At 47.1% G+C, this 17,967-nt stretch overlaps 1 protein-coding gene across 1 annotated transcript in view; it reads left to right on the top strand.

Annotated features, from left to right (window-relative positions):
• csmd2 (CUB and Sushi multiple domains 2) overlaps positions 1-17,967 on the top strand; it is a 736,338-nt gene that overhangs the window by 321,558 nt on the left and 396,813 nt on the right. The window contains exons 18-19 of the mRNA XM_041212915.1: positions 340-496; positions 8,364-8,555. Of these exons, the coding sequence (XP_041068849.1) occupies positions 340-496; positions 8,364-8,555 (349 nt within the window). The remainder of the gene's footprint in view (positions 1-339; positions 497-8,363; positions 8,556-17,967) is intronic.

The raw sequence follows: 17,967 nt of genomic DNA, 5'->3' as shown, positions 1-17,967 counted from the left end.
GTATCTGGCAGATCCAATTGTTGAAGGAACTTTCTTTGTAAATCTCATTGTAACGAATTGTCAACATTGGCTGTTGTGTCAGCCCTGAGCTGCAGCAGGTGTCACATGGGTCTCAGTAGTCGCTACATGGGTTGCAAAGCTTCAATCCAGTTTGATCAATCACCCTTTGATTGTTGCATTCTTAATAAAGAAAGAGGTTGGCACTGTGAGAGGAAGATATATTCTGTGTATTTTGTGCAATGAAACTATAAACTGATCTGTAAACTGGACACAGATAAATTGCAACCTGTGATACACTCTTTGCACCCTTTAATAATGTTTCTTTGCTTGGATTTCCAGATTTTCGATGGTAAGGACAGCTCCTCGCGATTGCTCGGTACTTTCACTGGATCAGAGATGCTCGATATCATTTTGAATAGTACATCAAATAGCCTGTGGCTTGAGTTCATCACAAATGCAGAAAATACAAGCAAGGGATTTGAGCTCCTTTTTTCGAGTAAGTGTCAGATTAAGGAGGGTCAAAGAACTGTGTTAGATTAGGCACCATACGTTCTCGTACCTTTGAAGATCATTCTTGCTTCATAGTGGTGATGAGACTCTGGCAGATACTGAATGTTATTGATCCCCTGATGTAAAGCGATGAATCTGCAACTCTTAACACTGTGGCATTTCCCTTTCTCTGATTATCAAGGTGAAGGATGTCAATGCTGGGAAATTGAGCTTTTCATTTTTGGCATTCAGTGTTGTTCAGGCAACACAGGTGCATGCAAAGTACCAACTCCTTCTGCTATGTCCCAGCAATATACTTCAACACTTTCTGGTGTGAAAACTCTGGTGAAACATGAGACTGAGGGGTAGAAATCTGTCACATGAGGTGAAGCAACACAGGCGGCATTGAATTGGCCCATCAGACATTCAACACCATTTGATAAGACTGATTATCAGATGGAGGTGACTGTTGGGCAGCTGATGCCGATAATGGGCATTTGGTATAATACCACCCGTCTTGCTCTAATACCCAAGCTGAATTTTTACCAGATAGTCATTGAAAATTTGGTTGTCTGAGCTTTGTAATTGTAAAGGTTAAAAACATTCAATACATTTATGTGAAGGTTTCAAGCGATGTTGGTATACTGATGTACTACTCTACAGAGGGGCAAACTGGACTTTCCTGCTTGTAATTTAAGCACCAAGTTTAAAACTTCTGCTCTACTGTCAGGACAGGACCTGTTTAAGAGGATAAGTTTTTAATTGTAAGGTAACATGAACTCATCTGGAATGCTCCCTTGCAACCCTTAAATAGCGAATATTTTGTTGCATTGGTAGCGCTTGAAATAATGAAAAATAAATTGAAAATAGGAAAAATGAAAAGTTAGTTAAGTGTTCTTTGTTGCTGGGGTACTTGTGCATAGGGTGATGAGGTCATGTTGAGCAATAGGTCAAGGTTATACTTAGCACCTGTGGGAAATGAGATGGACAGCAGAAAACAAGTTTGTGTCCATTCAAAGACCGGATATGGGGTCAGTGGGATATTGGGGTGGGGCTACTAGTAGGCCTTTAAGTCCACATATGGATACAAGTCCTGGTTGCAACGAATTAGTAATCAACATATTTTTTTTAAAAAAGAATGAAGAACGACAATTCATGTAGTGCCTTTCACACCCACCAGATGTCTCAAAGCATTTTGCAGCCAAAGAAGTACTTTTGAAATATAGGGGAGAATTTTCTCCTGGTCGGACGAGCAGGCCTGGGAGCGGCCCCACAATGGTCCGCCACCTACGATCAGGCCCCGACACGCGCTGACAACCTCAGCGCTGCCGGAGTGTGGGCGGGAGGAGCGTGAGCACTGAAGTGTGCGCATGCTCAGTGAAAGCTCCCTGAATCCACAGAGCTGCTTCAGGGAGCTGAAGATTTTTCACATTAAAGGTAAATATTTCAAAAATAGAGAAAACATGTCCCCTCATGTGATCTGTCGCATGTGCAGGGACAGGTTAAAAATGAGTTTTAAAAAATGTTATTCATTTATTAAATCACTGTTTGAAACCTCATCCCCGCCTGTAGATGAGGTTTTGCAAAAATGCAAAGGCCGCATGGCCTATTCGCCCACCGCCAACTGTAACCTTGGACGGGCAAGTGAAGCTTCACTTTAATTAACTGATTAATGGGCTCATCAGCCCTCCTAATTGTCAGCGGGCGCACTGCCGACTCCTGCATGCGCCTGCCGACTGAAATATCACACGAGTGCACAATGACTTCGGGACGCTCGCCCGAAATCATCGCCCGCTATTCCACACTCATGCTTGTCAGGTGTGCATCCACTTGCCGAACTGAAAATCCTGCCCGTACTTACTTTTGCAATGTGGGAAACCACAGTCCCACAAAGAATGACCAGATAATCTGTTTTAATGATGTTGACTGAGGGATAAATTTTAACCAGGACACTGGGATAACTCTCCTGCTTCTCTTCGAAATAGTGCCACAGGATCTTTTACGTCCATTGGAGAGGGTACACAGGGGCTTGTATGAAGAATTGCACAGGATCCTCAATATGGGACACCACCACCTGCAAACTCCCCTCCAAGTCCACACCATCCTGACTTGGATCTGTATCACCATTGCTTCACTTTTGCTTGGTCAAAATCCTGGAACTCCCTACCAGCACTGTAGTTGTACATAGACCATATAGATTTATGGTTGTTGAAGAAGGCAGCTTACCACCACCATCTCAAGAGCAATTAAAGAGGGAGCAATAAATGTGGCCTAGCTAGGATGGATGCTCACATCCTATGAATGAATATTTTTAAAAATCTGTAATTACCATATAAACTACAATGTTAAAGGTGCCAGTTAATGAGAGTTGTTATAAATGAGAAAAGTTGAGTTCTCATGCCAAAGAGTTTAATTGCTCGCAGGGTGGAAAGCTCTCAGATTTTCAAAAAATTCAGTACCAGGCGGGAAAAAGGACGTTTTACCCACTGGCTGCCATGGTGGGTTTTCACGCCATATCGTCTCATTCCCGCTGCATCCCGCCTAATTAATAATGCATTCCCAAGAAACACGCCGAACCGCTGGCGGGGGGTACTCTGATTCACCCGTCCTGCCATCATCTCAGGCCGTCAGTAATCTGGGTGCCATATTTAAAAGATACCCCTGCACAGATCTAGCTCTCTCGAAAGCATTGGAAGTTATTGCAAAGTCATTCCTGCCAAAGGGAGGACACATGCTGCCCCCAAATTTAGCGGCACCTCCCTTGGGTGCCTACTAGATGGAGTGGAGGCACATCGTGAAGTCCTCTTCTCCCTGCTCTGGGTGAAGACCAGCAAGCAAGGTGAGCAATCCGGTATGGGAGGCAGTGGCAGTGGTGGTCAGTGCCAATGCCCTGCAAAAGCGGACAGCACCCAGTGCCGAAAGAGGATGAATGATCTCCTCCGTTCCACCAGGGTAAGTCACTCTGCTCATCACTCTCAACTCTCACTCTCTCAAACCCATCACACTTCCACAGGGATCTCACTCACTGCCAGTTCACGGGCCATCACCATTCACTCTCTCACACGTACCTTCATCTGCCCTGCGGATCGTATCCTCATCCCATCCATGGCACTACTCACCACCCATACATGACAGGCTTCCTTCTCATCTGGCCTGGCAGATGACCTGCTTACATTCTCTCCATTTGTCTTCATGCAGGACAAGCTGGCACCCAACAAAAGAGAAAGGCTACAGACTTGTGGAGGAATACATTACGCCAAGCTCCTCACACACTTTGAAAATAGAGTCATCTAGCTGGCCAGCAACAATCTGGACTGTTCCTGTGCTGATGGTGGTGCTCAATCAAGTGAGGATCCAGCAGTGTGACATCCATCAGACAACCACTCTGTGAATGATGTGTCCTGTTCCACAGTCCCTTGCCACGTACAAATTATCTCCCCTTGCTTTCACATGAGGAGGTCGTTGCCAGCCAGATGGATGACTCTATTTTCAAAGTGTGCGAGGAGCTTGACATCATGCATTCCTCCACCATGATGTCCTGTGAACTGGCAGTGGGTGAGATCCCTGTGGAAGTGTGATGGGTTTGTGAGTGTGAGCGTTGAAAGTGATGAGAAGAAGGACTTACCCTGGTCAAACAGAGGAGATCATTCATCGTCTTTTGGCACAGAGACATACACCTCAGTAGGACCTGGTTCTAGAGTAGCCATGGGGTCACAACCTGGTGAGCACTTCTCACTGTGTGATCCACAGTAGGCGGCAGCAGGGACTTTCAAGATTTCTGGCACTTGGAGGACTGCTGGAGGACAGAAATCTGCTGAGTCTGAGTCAGATGAGGAGCCTCTGGACTTGGTCATACTTCAGTTGCTGGAGCTGCAAAGGCAACCTTGGGATCATCAGGAAGGGACGCCTACTGCACTCCTCAGATTGCATGGCACGATGGAGGAGTCTGTCCCCCTTCAGTCTGAGTGATAGCGCCAGCATGCCAATGCACTGAGGTCAACACTGGCAGGAAGGCAGCCACCATGGAGACTTTGATCCTGACACCTGTTCTGTACTGTTGCGTGGGCTGAAATCCATCACTGACGCCATAGTTAGCCTCCAACAGTGTCAACTCCAGAGGGGTGCGGGGCAGCTCGATCTCACTCCAGCCTTCCCTTCTCCTCAAGGAGTCTGCCAGGGACCCTTGGGCACCCATAGGGAGGAGCATCCGCAGGTGCACATGCCAAGGCCATCCACCCTGGTGATTCCAGGAGACTCCGGCCCATCCCCTTTTCCTGTGACCCCAACAGCTCCAGCTCTACAAGCCAAGGAGGCTGCCACTGCCACTACCACATAGCAGAACTCCAAAAGCTGGCTGGGGCCCTCCAGGTCTCAGGCTTCAAGAATATGTCCACCAAGGTCATGACTGACTGGGCATAGCAGTCAGCAGGTTGCCTCCACATTCGCTGTGGATTCCAGGGGAGCACCTAGATGTAGAGGCAGGAATAGGAAGGCTAAACTGATGTGGTTGTACAGCCTTGGTACAGATGTTAATCACTTGTATTTAATATTGACTATCGGAAGTACACTCCCAAGGATGCCTCCTTCCCTAAGGCTCCATGTTCTGATGAGCATTGTTCGTATCACCCTGATGTGAAACCTTGGTTCCTTCACAAGCTAAATGCTAGTGTCTCAGTCCAGGGCCTCTTTCCTGTGCCATGTATAACCTTCAGACCAAAGTGATGGTCCAGCTTCACCCTCAATGGACACATTAGTGATGCCTGCATCTCGATGGTGCTTGTCATTGCTGCCAGAATGTTGTGGGCAGGCGTCACAGAGTTCCGTCATTCTCTCTGTGTGCTCTCAGCACCTTTTGCTCTTCAGCATCTGTGAGCAGTGACGTTGTGCTCCTGAAGGGATCAGGTGCTGAAAGCTGACCGAGGATCAGGTGCAAATTTTCAAGACCGCGTTTTCATGATATGGCCCTGATCACAGAGCGCAAGTGAGCTGCCCTCAGACAGACAGGAGTCAGACGTTCACAGAAGCTATGTGAAGATATGTGGAGTGTCCTCATTGCATGTTATCATCATCGTCCTGGAATCTAGTGACTATTAGGGCCTTCGCTGCATCTCCATGACATGAGCTGGGCACTGAGGGTTTGTGCACTGGCATTAGCCACACAGGAGTCAAAGGTTCACTGATGCAAGTTGAGGATGTCAGGACTGCCCTCACTGCATCTCGTCATCATCCTCCACGAATCTTGCAGCTACGCAGGCCTGCCAAGCGCGCTTGCCTCGTTTGGCCAGTGCAATAGTCTCATCACTGGCATCCTCACCTTTGAGGACCTCATCATTGTCATCCCGTTTGACGTTCCCCTCACCAGAGGATATGTGCAGCTCCTCCATTTCCTCCTTAGCCAGGTCCTCTATCCTATGCAGCACCTGGTTGTGTCGCGCACAGCAAGCCATGATGATGTGCGATACTCTCTGAGGACTGTATTGCAGTGCTCCACCGGACCTGTCGAGGTACCAGAACCTCACTTTCCTGCAACAGTTGACATATGTGACTGACCAATTCCCTAGGCACACAGTTTTCGGAGACACTGGTTCTCGGTCATCTGCAGGAATGACAAGCAGCATCTATAGACCCTGGGTCTAGTGAGGCACCTACAAGTGATGGCTTGCTGTGGATCTTCAGCTGCATATGAAGCAGGCCCTGCCACCCCTTCATCTAGAGGGAGGTACTCCTCCCTTTGTTGTGCCAAGCACCTTGGCCGCTCTCCTCTTCTTCTCTGGTCTCTGTAAGCCATGAGGCATACTGCTAAATCACCAGGCTCCATGATCCTGATGTTCTCCTCCAGCAGGATCAATGAGAGAGACGGGTTAGCATGGGTGTACCAAGCATGCATGGGTTCGCATGGGTGTACCAAGAAGTTCTCTCAGTTAAATCTGAAGGTTGCTTCACGCATGCAGGAAAGTGCTGGCCACCATTTGGATGGCCAGTGTGTAGTGCGTTCATTGGCTTTCCAAAACCCCACCCACCTCCACCCCCCTCCACTTGACTGATTGGCGGCAGCTTCGGCCATTGGACTGCATGTTGTGCTCTCTGCTCATGTGCAGGCATTCTCCAAAACCATATCGCAAGGTTGCGCTGTTAGCTTGAAGGATACTGGCCCAAACCTTAATAAAGACATTTATTAAGGGGCTGTGAGCGCCTCCACCAGTGACTGCGCCATGGCCATCTTTCCAAGGAGATTTTACAACTTACCCAGTCTGCCAATTGCTTTGTTACCCTGTAAAACACCCATTAATTGCAGTCTGCGCCCAAGAGGTGAAAAGCTCTGGAGCATTCGGTGGCTCTTCCATGCTTTTGTGTTGCTTGAGTGGGCAGAAAAGCTTCAGAGGCCCAAGTCCAAGCGTGTCAATGGAGCTGCTGCTGAGCAATCTCAGCTGTGGAAGAATGCTCACTTTTGACAAGCTTTTCCAAGTGTGTGGCCACTTCCCTGACACACCCCCTCCCCCCACCCTTCCCAGCATGTGCTCGAGTATTTCTTTCCATATGTGCTGCCTTGCTCCGGCACTGCACTGAAATCCAGCCAGGAAAAAGCGACTTGCCTGTGCCAGCTGCAAATGCGTAGCACTTCCTCCTTGATGTCCTACAGGTGATGCTCGTGAGTGCTGTGCGAGGTTATGTTCACTCACCTTGAAGTTCTGTTTGGTAGGTGCATGCTTTTTAAAGATAGTCATGAAGCACGTCCTTCTGAAGTCACGCTGACGGGTGGTAAATGTGATGTGGAGGGATAATTCCGGCGAGCAGGGCTTATAATTAGATGCAAATGTTCTAAAATAATATTCCCGATGTATGGCGGCAGGAAACGCGGTCTGCCATTGATGGATGGTGCAGACAGTCACAAATTAGTTTCCTCTCCCCCTGCAGCCTCCCACCGCACCGAGCTATGACACTTGATGCTAATGGGGCTGGAAAATTCCGGCCTCAGTCTTTTTCCAATGAGACCACGATATAAAAATCCTCCCACCCCCAACCCAATTCATTAAGTGACACTAAATTGTCAATCTGACTCTAACATCCTGCAAGGTATTGCTCCTGTCCAGATCTAAGTGTTGGTCAAGTGTGCTCTTCGAACGTGGAGTGCAGTCTTGAGCCCATTGTTGTGATGAAGCAGAGGAGCAGATCTAAGCCTTGGTATTCTGATTGAGGAAGTGTTAATGATGACACCAGGACAAATGTAGTTTCAAAGAATACAATGTGTCCTCAGCAGTGACAGGCCCCCAAATTGAGGAGTACAAAATTAATCGATGAAATATTATTTCCATCTCTACCTCATGCAGCCAATTGATCCCGCATTCCAATTGCTTGTTTCTGTAGCCATCGGCTGGGATATGCTGATTGTATTGGAGTCACAGGTGGTGCCATTGTAAACTTTGTATTTATTTTTTGACTTGTTCCTGATTGACTTTGAGCAGTTTTCAAATATGTAGTTTAATAATGTATCTGTTCAAGAAACCAGGTATTTATAGTTAATGCAGCAGTTAGTAGCGACAAGCGAGGTTTAATCTAATTTTCCTGTTGTTCCAGGTGAACAAATTCCAATTAAGTCAGCAACCCATGGACTCAGCTGAGTCATTTCTAAGAACACAGGGATACTTCATAAAATTGAAATAATAATGTAAAATGACATTGTTTATCTTTCTAGTTATTAACTGTAGATTATTACTTGATAAACTTGGATGGACAATGTCATGGTATTTAGTCCTGCAAGGAGAACATTGTATTCACCACATTTTCTTTTTAACCAAGCCAAAACTGAATAATTTTACTTCCTACAAAAATTGTATTCTCAGCCCCAAGTAATGTCCAATTTGTTTTTTTGGCAGGCTTTGAACTGATTAAGTGTGAAGATCCAGGGATGCCACAATTTGGCTATAAGATCCAGGATGAGGGACATTTTGCTGGGACCACTGTTGTCTTTGATTGTAATCCTGGGTACACTTTGCGTGGGGACTCTGCGCTAACTTGCTTAACTGGAGATCGCAGGGCCTGGGACAATATGCTACCTTCCTGTATAGGTAAGAAATCAGACTTCAGCAATCCGTTCTGTAAATGTGGGTGATAATTTTATGTCTGAAAAATTGTTTTACTCTTTTCTTTCTTCTCCCATAGTTTGCCATTATTTTTTGTTGATAAATAGAGAAGTATTTTAGTGAAAGCAAACAAATTCTGTAAACTCCAATGTATTGCAACTTATCTTGTATTTGCATCACTGACCAAGGACCAGATTTTCACTCCCGGGTGATGCAGAGATGAGAGAATTCCTGGATCTGTGAATCCGACCTTTAGAAATGGCCACCTGCAGGTCGGATTTGCATTCCGCAGGGACAGGCTGGATTAGAGGTTGGGCCCACTGCCTGTGAAATGTGTGCAGAGGCTGCAGGGTGGGGAAGTGGACTGGGCAGAAGACCTACCTCTGTGGTCCGGCACTGTGTTGAATTAAATAATAAAACAATAAACAGCCCTCTAGTCCTCAGCCCTCACCCCCGCCATCCCCCACACATTCACCATGCCTCATCCCTGTCAACCTATGTCACCCCATACCTCCCCACCCACTCTCCATGGCCCCTCATATGCCCAAGGCCAATCCATGCCCCTCTACCTGCTTCCCATTGCCCCGATACTCACTATGTAAACCAATGTGCCTCTACCCACCCCCATTGTCCTTCATACTATCTGCGCCCCCATATCCTCATGGCCCTTTATAGCTCCTATGCCAGCTTAATGCCAAGTCATGTCAATGCATGCCCCAATCCACCACCCTCTACAATTAACCCCTCCATGCCAACTCACCTACTATGCATGGACAATTCCTTGACAGCTTGGCAGTTCTTTGACAACTTGACAATTCCAATGAGTTTACGCATTTTTTAAGCACAATCATGTTTACTTTTAACAATCCCAAAAGGTGCCTTATCTCTCCGAAAGGTGTCCCGGGACCAGATTCAAAAGGGTAGCTTAACCCCTCCAAAGGGATATCCTGGCTATCCAAGCAAATCCGCCAAGTTCAGATCCCCTCTTACCTGCTCTAATGGGCACACTCCAGGTTTCACACTCCTGGTCTTCCAAAATCCCGCTTCAGTAGAGGCAGTTGATGATTTAAATGACCAGCTGCTTCTGCGAACCACGCATGCGCAAACCCTGGCCCAGCTTCACTCCCACACCTGTGATGATGGTTCATGCTGTGTTCAGGGGCAGGGCTTAGAATTCCTGGATTTTCGCCATGGTGGAGAGGCTCTCTGATCCGGCAAAAATCTGGGCCGATTTTTCTAACACTGCCTTTGACTCTTTGAGAGCTAAATATGGTCATGCTTTGGACGTGGTGCCCAAGAACTGAGAAACGCCGTCACACTTTTAGGCAGTAACCTTGTGCGTTAACAGTAGGTATTGTTGTATGTTGCTGTGATTGTCTAAGGAAGAGGTTCAGAGGCATAGAGTCTGAATAGTAACTATTTATTGTAGAAAATATCTATGTATTTTTTTTTTGCAAAAATATACTTTATTCATAAATCCTCAAAAACATTTCGAACCATTTCAAAATCACCATTACAAAAATACAATCAGGTTCAACTTTTACAACATGAATCACAAGGTGTATCGTACAAACAATGAATACTACAATCATTGGCAGACATTCATTTTAAGCTGTACAGCCTGAGGGGCTCTTTACAGTTCCCAGTCCCTCAGTGCACTGTGGCAGAAAGGTCTTAGGCAGCGACCCTTCCCCATTGCGCCTTTGTGGTGGCTGCCCCAAGCTTAACTGTATCCCTCAGCATGTAGTCCTGGACCTTGGAATGTGTAAGTCTGCAACACTCGGTCGGGGACAACTCTTTGCACTGGAAAACCAACAGGTTTCGGGCAGACCAAAGAGCGTCTTTCACCGAGTTGATGATCCTCCAGCTGCAGTTGATGTTTGTCTCGGTGTGTGTCCCTGGGAACAGCCCGTAGAGCACAGAGTCCTCTGTCACAGAACTGCTCGGGATGAACCTCGACAGAAACCAACTGCATCTCTCTCCAGACCTTCTTTGCAAAGACACAATCTACAAGGAGGTGAACAATGGTCTCTTCCCCACCACAGCCACCTCGAGGGCAACGTGCAGAGGGGGTGAGACTCCTGGCATGTAGGAAGGATCTTACAGGGAGGGCCTTTCTCACCTCCAGCCAAGCTACATCTTGGTGCTTGTTGGAAAGTTCTGGCGATGAGGCATTCTGCCAAATGACTTTGTCAGTCTGCTCAGGGAACCATCCCACAGGATCCACCCTCTCCTTTTCCCTCAGGGCCTTTAAGACGTTACGTGCCGACCACTGCCTGATGGACTTGTGGTCAAAGGTGTTTCTCTGCGTAAATTTTCCCATGAGGGACAGGTGGTACGGCACGGTCCAACTACTTGGAGCGTTCCGTGGCAGCGTGGCCAGACCCATCCTTCGTAACACTGGGGACAGGTAGAACCTCAGCATGTAGTGACACTTGGTGTTTGCATACTGAGGGTCTACGCACCGTTTGATGCAGCCGCACACAAAGGTGGCCATCAGTATGAGGGCGATGTTGGGCACGTTTTTTCCCCCTTTATCTAGAGGCTTGTACATCGTGTCCCTGCGGACACGATCCATTTTCGACCTCCAGACAAAGTGGAAAATGCTTCGGGTGATCGCCACCACACAGGAGTGTGGAATGGGCCAGACCTGCGCCACGTACAGCAACAGCGAGAGTGCCTCACACCTGATGACCAGGTTCTTACCCGCAATGGAGAGGGAGTGTCCTTCCCGCATGCCCAGTTTCCTTTTCACCATAGACACTCGCTCCTTCCAGTTTCTAACGCGTGCCCTGGTCCCTCCGAACCATATCCCCAGCACCTTCAGGCCGTCAGCCCTGACAGTGAAGGGGACAAAGGATCGCTCAGCCCAGTTTCCAAAGAACATGGCCTCGCTCTTCCCACGATTTACCTTGGCTCCCGAGGCCAGTTCGAACTGGTCGCAGATGTGGATAAGTCTGTGCACCGACAGCGGATCCGAGCAGAAAACGGCGACATCGTCCATGTACAGGGAGACTTTGATCTGAGTGCCTCCACTGCCTGGGATCGTCACTCCTCTTATGCCCGGATCCTTCCTGATGGGCTCAGCAAAGTGTTCTATGCAACACACGAAAAGAACAGGCGAGAGAGGGCAGCCCTGCCTGACTCCAGATTTAATAGGAAAGCTATCTGATTTCCACCCATTGATTGAGACTGCACTACTGATGTTAGTGTAGAGCAGTTGGATCAAATTGCGAATTCCCTCACCAAACCCCATTTTGGAGAGCACATCCACCATGTAGGTGTGCGATATTCTGTCAAAGGCCTTCTCCTAATCCAGGCTAATGAGGCAGGTGTCCACACCCCTTTCCTGCACATAGTTAATCGTATCCCTGAGCAGCACAAGGCTGTCAGAGAACTTCCTGCCCGGCACAGTGCAGGTCTGGTCAGGGTGAATCACCAATTCCAGAGCGGATTTGACCCGATTGGCGATGACCTTGGACAGAATCTTATAGTCCACATTCAACAGTGAAATGGGTCGTCAATTTCTAATTTCCTCCCTTTCCCCCTTGTGCTTGTAGATGAGGGTGATAATGCCTTTCCTCATGGATTCTGACATTGTGCCGGCCAGGCGCATACTCTTGTACACTTCTAGCAGGTCTGGACCGATCCAGTCCCACAGAGCCGAAAACAACTCCACTGGCAAGCCGTCGCTTCCGGGAGTTTTACTCTTCTCAAAGGACTCAAGGGCCTTATTCAGTTCGTCAGGAGTTAGCGCTTTGTCCAGATTCTCCCGTGTACTGTCGTCTAAGACCTCCGTGATAGAGGACAGGAAGGACTGGGAAGCCGTGCTATATGTGGGCTTCACGTCATACAATCCGGCATAAAAGGATTTGCTGATCCTCAAAATGTCGGACTGTGATGACTTTACTGAGCCATCTTCTTCCTTCAGGCTGCTAATCACAGAGCTCTCTCTGTGTACCTTTTGGAAGAAGAAACGTGAGCATGTCTCGTCCTGCTCCACGGAGCGGACTCTGGAACGGAAGATGATCTTGGAGGCCTCCGAGGCAAAGAGCGAGGCTTGCTGGCTCTTCACCTCTTGGAGTTGTTCCTTGACATCGACCCCCATCGACTGCAGCCGGAGCAGATTCTACATGTTTTTCTGGAGTCAGGACATTTCCCTCTGTTCCTTTCTAGCTTTCTGGGTGCCTTTGAGGACGAAAAACCTCTTGATGTTTAAAGCAGTTAGTTGCTTACCAAACCTGTTGTCTCTGAGAGTTCCAGACCTTTGGTCCGCTCCTTCATGCCCGTAGTGTGCTCAAATTGCTTCACTTTGGATGGGCTGAGGAAAGCGTCCTGAACCTCCCCATTGGCGGTGTTCTGCTCGGGTGGCATCTGGTGGTCCGTGCAGAGAGCGGGGTTTGAAATGTCCTCTGTTGGAGAAGCTTCTCCAATCCTCTCCCCCTCTGGGGCGTTGCTGCTCCCGGCTTCCCGGAGCTGGGGTGCGCTGAGCGCCTCACTGCTCCCAGATTCCTGGGGTTGTGGTACACTGGCCTCTTCGGGTTGTGGGCAAAGTTGGGGTGCGCTAGTCTCCTCATTGTCTCCAATGTTCTGGAGCTCGGGTGTCTCATCCTCCAACTCCCTAGCTTTTTGCCGCTTCTTCTGTTGGCGCTGCCCTGGCCCTTCTTCGTCCGAAGAGCTACTACTCTTGTTATCCGTGTCGGATAGGAGACGTCTCTTGACTCTTGTCTGGGAAGTGGCTTGGTTTCTTTTTAGCCCCTTCTTCCTTTTGGCTCTCTTCACCAGTTGCCACTCCCCCTGCTGCTTTCCCACTGCTGCCTCCTCCTCCTCCGTTGATTCGCTCTCCTGAGAAGTGGGAGGTTCAGGGGGCAGTGCTGTTGATTGGCCGTCCATTGCCCCAATCTTTTCTTCCACCTTGTCTCTCTCTGTGTCCTCCTTTGTCCCGTTGTTCCCCCTGGGGGCCTTGGTAGTTGGAGTGACACGAGGCATTTCTTCTGCTTCCCCCTCATTGGCTTTGGCTGTCTGTGCATAAGTGAGGCAACGTTTGGGGCAGGTCTTGTAGAGGTGACTTGCCTTGCCACACAGGTTGCAGCATTTAGCCTGTTTACAATCTTTTGTCTGGTGCCCTTCCTGTTTGCAGTTCTTGTAGAGGACGGCACTGCAGTTGGCTGCCACATGACCAGATTTGCCGCATGAGCGACAAAGTTTGGGTTGCCCAGCATAGACAAGGTAACCACGGCTTCCCCCGATAGCGAATCTGGAAGGGGGGTGGAAGACGGCTCCCTTACTGTCGGTCTTGAGCGTAACCTTAACCTGGTGTTTACATGTCCAGATCCACAAATCATCTCTAACTGCGGTGCAGCTCCCAACCTTATGAAAGTACCTGGTAAGGAAGGTGAGCACGTCAGCGACAGGGACGAAGGGGTTGTACAGATGCACTGTCGCTACCCGTTCTCATTGCAACGGCAGAGCAAAGAGTGGCTCCGCCGTCAGGATCTTCATTTCTGGCAGGTCTTTCTTTTCCTCAAACACCTTCAGGAGTTTGACACAAGCTGCCACTTGCTTGAAAGTCACCAAAAAATCCAGCGCTGGGGAAATCCTGTAGGCATTAGATCTCCGCAGCCTCGAAACCACACAGCTTGAATAGGATCCTCTTGGTGAAGAAGGTCCTATCCATTCCTGTTCCTTGCTCGCTGCCCTTCACCATGACTCGGATGGTGTTAGGTACCCCATGGTAAGGAGTTCGACTGGTTATAGCCATTGCTCTTTCCCTGGCAGAAGCGCGATGAAGGTCTTTCCCCTGCCAGGTAAATATCTATGTACAGATATATAAGACAGCAGGCTTCTTCGGTCCAAGCCATAAGCTATCTCCATTCAGACTACTACTAGTCATATGAGTCCCTTTGGATCATCATGTGAGCTGCACTGTTTCCCCAGGCCCACATTAATCTTTTCAGCCCTGAACACCTTAATGCCACAGGTATGACATTCCTACTTAACCTGCTTAGCTGTATTTCAGCTGTGGTAAATATGTTGATTCCAGTTCTCTCAGTGAATCAGGAGACCTACTGGTTTTTTAAAATCTTTGCATGCCCAGAGGTATAAAAGGCTGGAAAGAGTTGAACAGGATCTATGCTGTTTCTTCTAGGTATGCTGGAAAATATGCACTCACCAAATTTATATACAGAAAAGTACAATAATACCACTGACGCTAAGATGCTATATTACTCAAAGGGTTTCCCTGACATGTTGTTAGAAAATAAACTAAAGCTGTAATAGTAAAATTCGCAATGTTCTAATGTTATTTGAGATGATGGGTTGGGGAGTTAATCCTGCCTCATATTTATGTTACAATACTGGTCATTAAAAATAACTCTTAACATTTTCTTATTGGAAGTTTCACATTTTGTCTCCCTGTATATCTATCTTGCTCTCAATGATTCTTTTGTGCCTCAATAATAACTCTTAAATGTGAGGTGTGCCAAATCATAATTAGGACTGTGAAAGACTGCAGGAGAACATGTAGAGACTGGCAGGATGGACAGATATGTGGCAATTGCATTTCATTTCAGAGAAATATGAAGTCCTACAGTTTGGAAGTAAGATAAGGTAAAAGGAGTACATTTTAAGTGATAAGGGTTTAAATTTTGCATCTGTCTGTGAGGGGAGATAGGACCTTGCTTTAAAATATAATCTGAAAGGTGGCATTTTCAACAGCCCAGCATTCCCTCACTACCATGAGGTTGATTCAGCACCAGTGCAACAAGGAGAGTGTTGTAATTGAAGGTATAGCCTCTCCTACTGTCTATCAAGGGTCATGTGATGTTCTTGGAGGCTCCGACCAATGAGCCCTAAGTGTGGGTAAGCCGGGGAGGCGGGGCTTCCTGTCAAGGATCCTGTTCAAGCACGTAACATCTGAAAGGCACACTGTAATAAAGTTTATCTGTTTCTTGTTGAAAGCTGTCCACTACGTCAAGTTATTACATTTGGTGACAAGGATAAAATAGCTCAGACGCTGCACCTCACCTTTTTAACATGAATGCATTGAATCTTAAGAAAAAAAGAAAAAACTACTTACCAGTCATGCCATTCCTTGACAGAATCAACTCAAAGAATGCAACTATGGAAGACTGGAGCGAGTATGTAGAGCACCTTGGTTTTTATTTCGTAGCGAACAATATTACTGCAGGGGAAATGCTGGAAGTAATCCTTTTGAGTATATGTGGCAGCAAGACTTACAATCTCATCTTCAGTCTGACAGCCCCAAACATGCCCAATTCTAAGTCCTTCAGTGAATTAGTGGACCTTGTGAAAATGCATTTCCAGCTGCAGCCATCCGTAATAATGCAGCCTTTCAAGTTTAATTCCAGAGTTAGCACCGTGAGAGAGTCCATCACAATCTATGTAGTGAAACTGAAGCAGTTGACAGAACACTGTGACTTCGGGGACACACTAAATAATATGCTGCGGGACCCATTAGTTTGCGGAGTTCATGACGATGCCATTCAGTGCTGTTTATTCGCAAAGGTTGGTGTTGATTTGAAGCTCACCCTGGAAATAGCACTTGTTGTGGAAAGTGCTGTGAGAGACTCGCAGGCTTTGCAACACATACAATGTGGGGCTGTTCTTCATGTGGGGTGGGAACCTACCGTCAGGCGTGATGCGAAAACCAGAGACACAGCAGCGAAGTGAGAGGCAATGTCCGCTGTTAGAAACATGAAAAGGCCTAGTAGAAACACTTCAGTTGTGACTCCAAAGTTAATTTGTTATAGATGTGGGACTGACCACGTACCGGACACCTGCAGATTCAAGGAGGCAGAATGCCATTACCGCCATAAGAAAAGTCATGTAGTAAGGCAATGCAGGGCGAAGTTGAAATAGTCCATAAAGCAGCAAACCAGCATGATTGCTTTGAAAAATACAGCAGAACCTGAAGCTGCTAACACTGACATTTATTCCCTGTATAATGTCATCACTGTAAAAAACGATCCTCTCACTGTCAAAATCTAAGTTAATGGGAAGGTAATAATGGAGATAGATACGGAAGCCTCAACCACAGTGCTAGGAGAGAACATTAAATACCTAAATGAAGGTACGCAGCCACTGAATCTGGAGTGGGCAACCGCTAAATTGAAGACATTCACTGGAGAATCTATACAGGTAAAGGACATCGCCACAGTACCTGTGTCTTATAGGCAACAGACAGCCCAGCTTTCAGTGTTAACAGTGACAGGAAAAGGACCTAGTCTTCTAGGTTGGGCTGGTTACAAAAAGTCAAACTTGACTGCTCTGAAATATTTCACTTGAGAACAGGAGGAGTTCCTGAACTACTAAGGAAATAAGACAGTGTATTTTGGGATGAAATAGGGAAGCAAAAAGTCTTACAAGCAAAAATATATGTGGATTCTTAGGCGTCACCCTTTTCTTTTAAGGCCAGACCTGTGCCTTATGCGTTGAAGGAGAAGGTGGATGCAGAACTGTGCTGGTTAGAAAAGCTGGGCATCATCCAATCTGTCCAATTCTCAGAATGAACTGCACCCATAGTTCCAGTGATTAAGCCTGACCAAACTATACGCATTGGCAGCGACTATAAATTGACTGTGAACAAGGTAGCCAAACCAGATAAGTATCCTATTCTGAAGCAATGCTAGCTGGAGGTAAACCCTATACAAAACTGGACATGAACCATGCTTACCAACAATTTGAGCTGGATAGCACATCTAGAGGATACATGACTATCAACACACACAAGGGCCTTTATCAATATAATTGCTTACCCTTTGGTGTATCGTCTGCATGTGCATCTTCCAAGTCTTTTGCAAGGACTTCCCTGAGTGGTAGTACACCTAGATGGTGTTCTGATCACAGAGTCAACTGAGACCGAGGCCACTTGGCCAATCTGGAAGAGGTGCTAAGAAGATTCTTAGAAGCTGGCATACGATTAAAGAAAGAGAAATGTACATTCCAGGCACCAGAAGTTACTTAACTGGGTCACAAGGTGGATGTCATGCATTTGCAACTGGTAGGAGAGAAAGTTAGGGCAATCAAAGATGCATCTTCTCTGTCCAGTGTAACTGAACTGAAGTCCTTCCTGGTTATGATCAATTATTATAGCCTCTTCTTGCCAAACTTGTCAATAGTGTTCAAATAGTGTTGGTAAAAAATAATCACCATTGGTCGTGGAATTCACAACAGGAAGAAGCCTTTGTTAAAGTAAAGAAACTATCGCATTCATTGTGTTTATTGATACACAATGACCCATCGAAAGCGTTGGTATTAACATATGATGCTTCTCCTTATGGTGTGGGAGCTGTGTTATCACATAGATTGGAAGATGGATCAGAAAGTCTATTGGCTATGTTTCCAGAATCCTCTCCATAGCCGAGAAGGGTTATTC

The sequence above is a fragment of the Carcharodon carcharias genome, chromosome 19 (assembly GCF_017639515.1).
Source record: "Carcharodon carcharias isolate sCarCar2 chromosome 19, sCarCar2.pri, whole genome shotgun sequence".
NCBI lineage: Eukaryota > Metazoa > Chordata > Chondrichthyes > Lamniformes > Lamnidae > Carcharodon > Carcharodon carcharias.
Note: the sequence above shows the minus strand (reverse complement) of the source record. Positions and strands in the feature narration are given on the sequence as shown.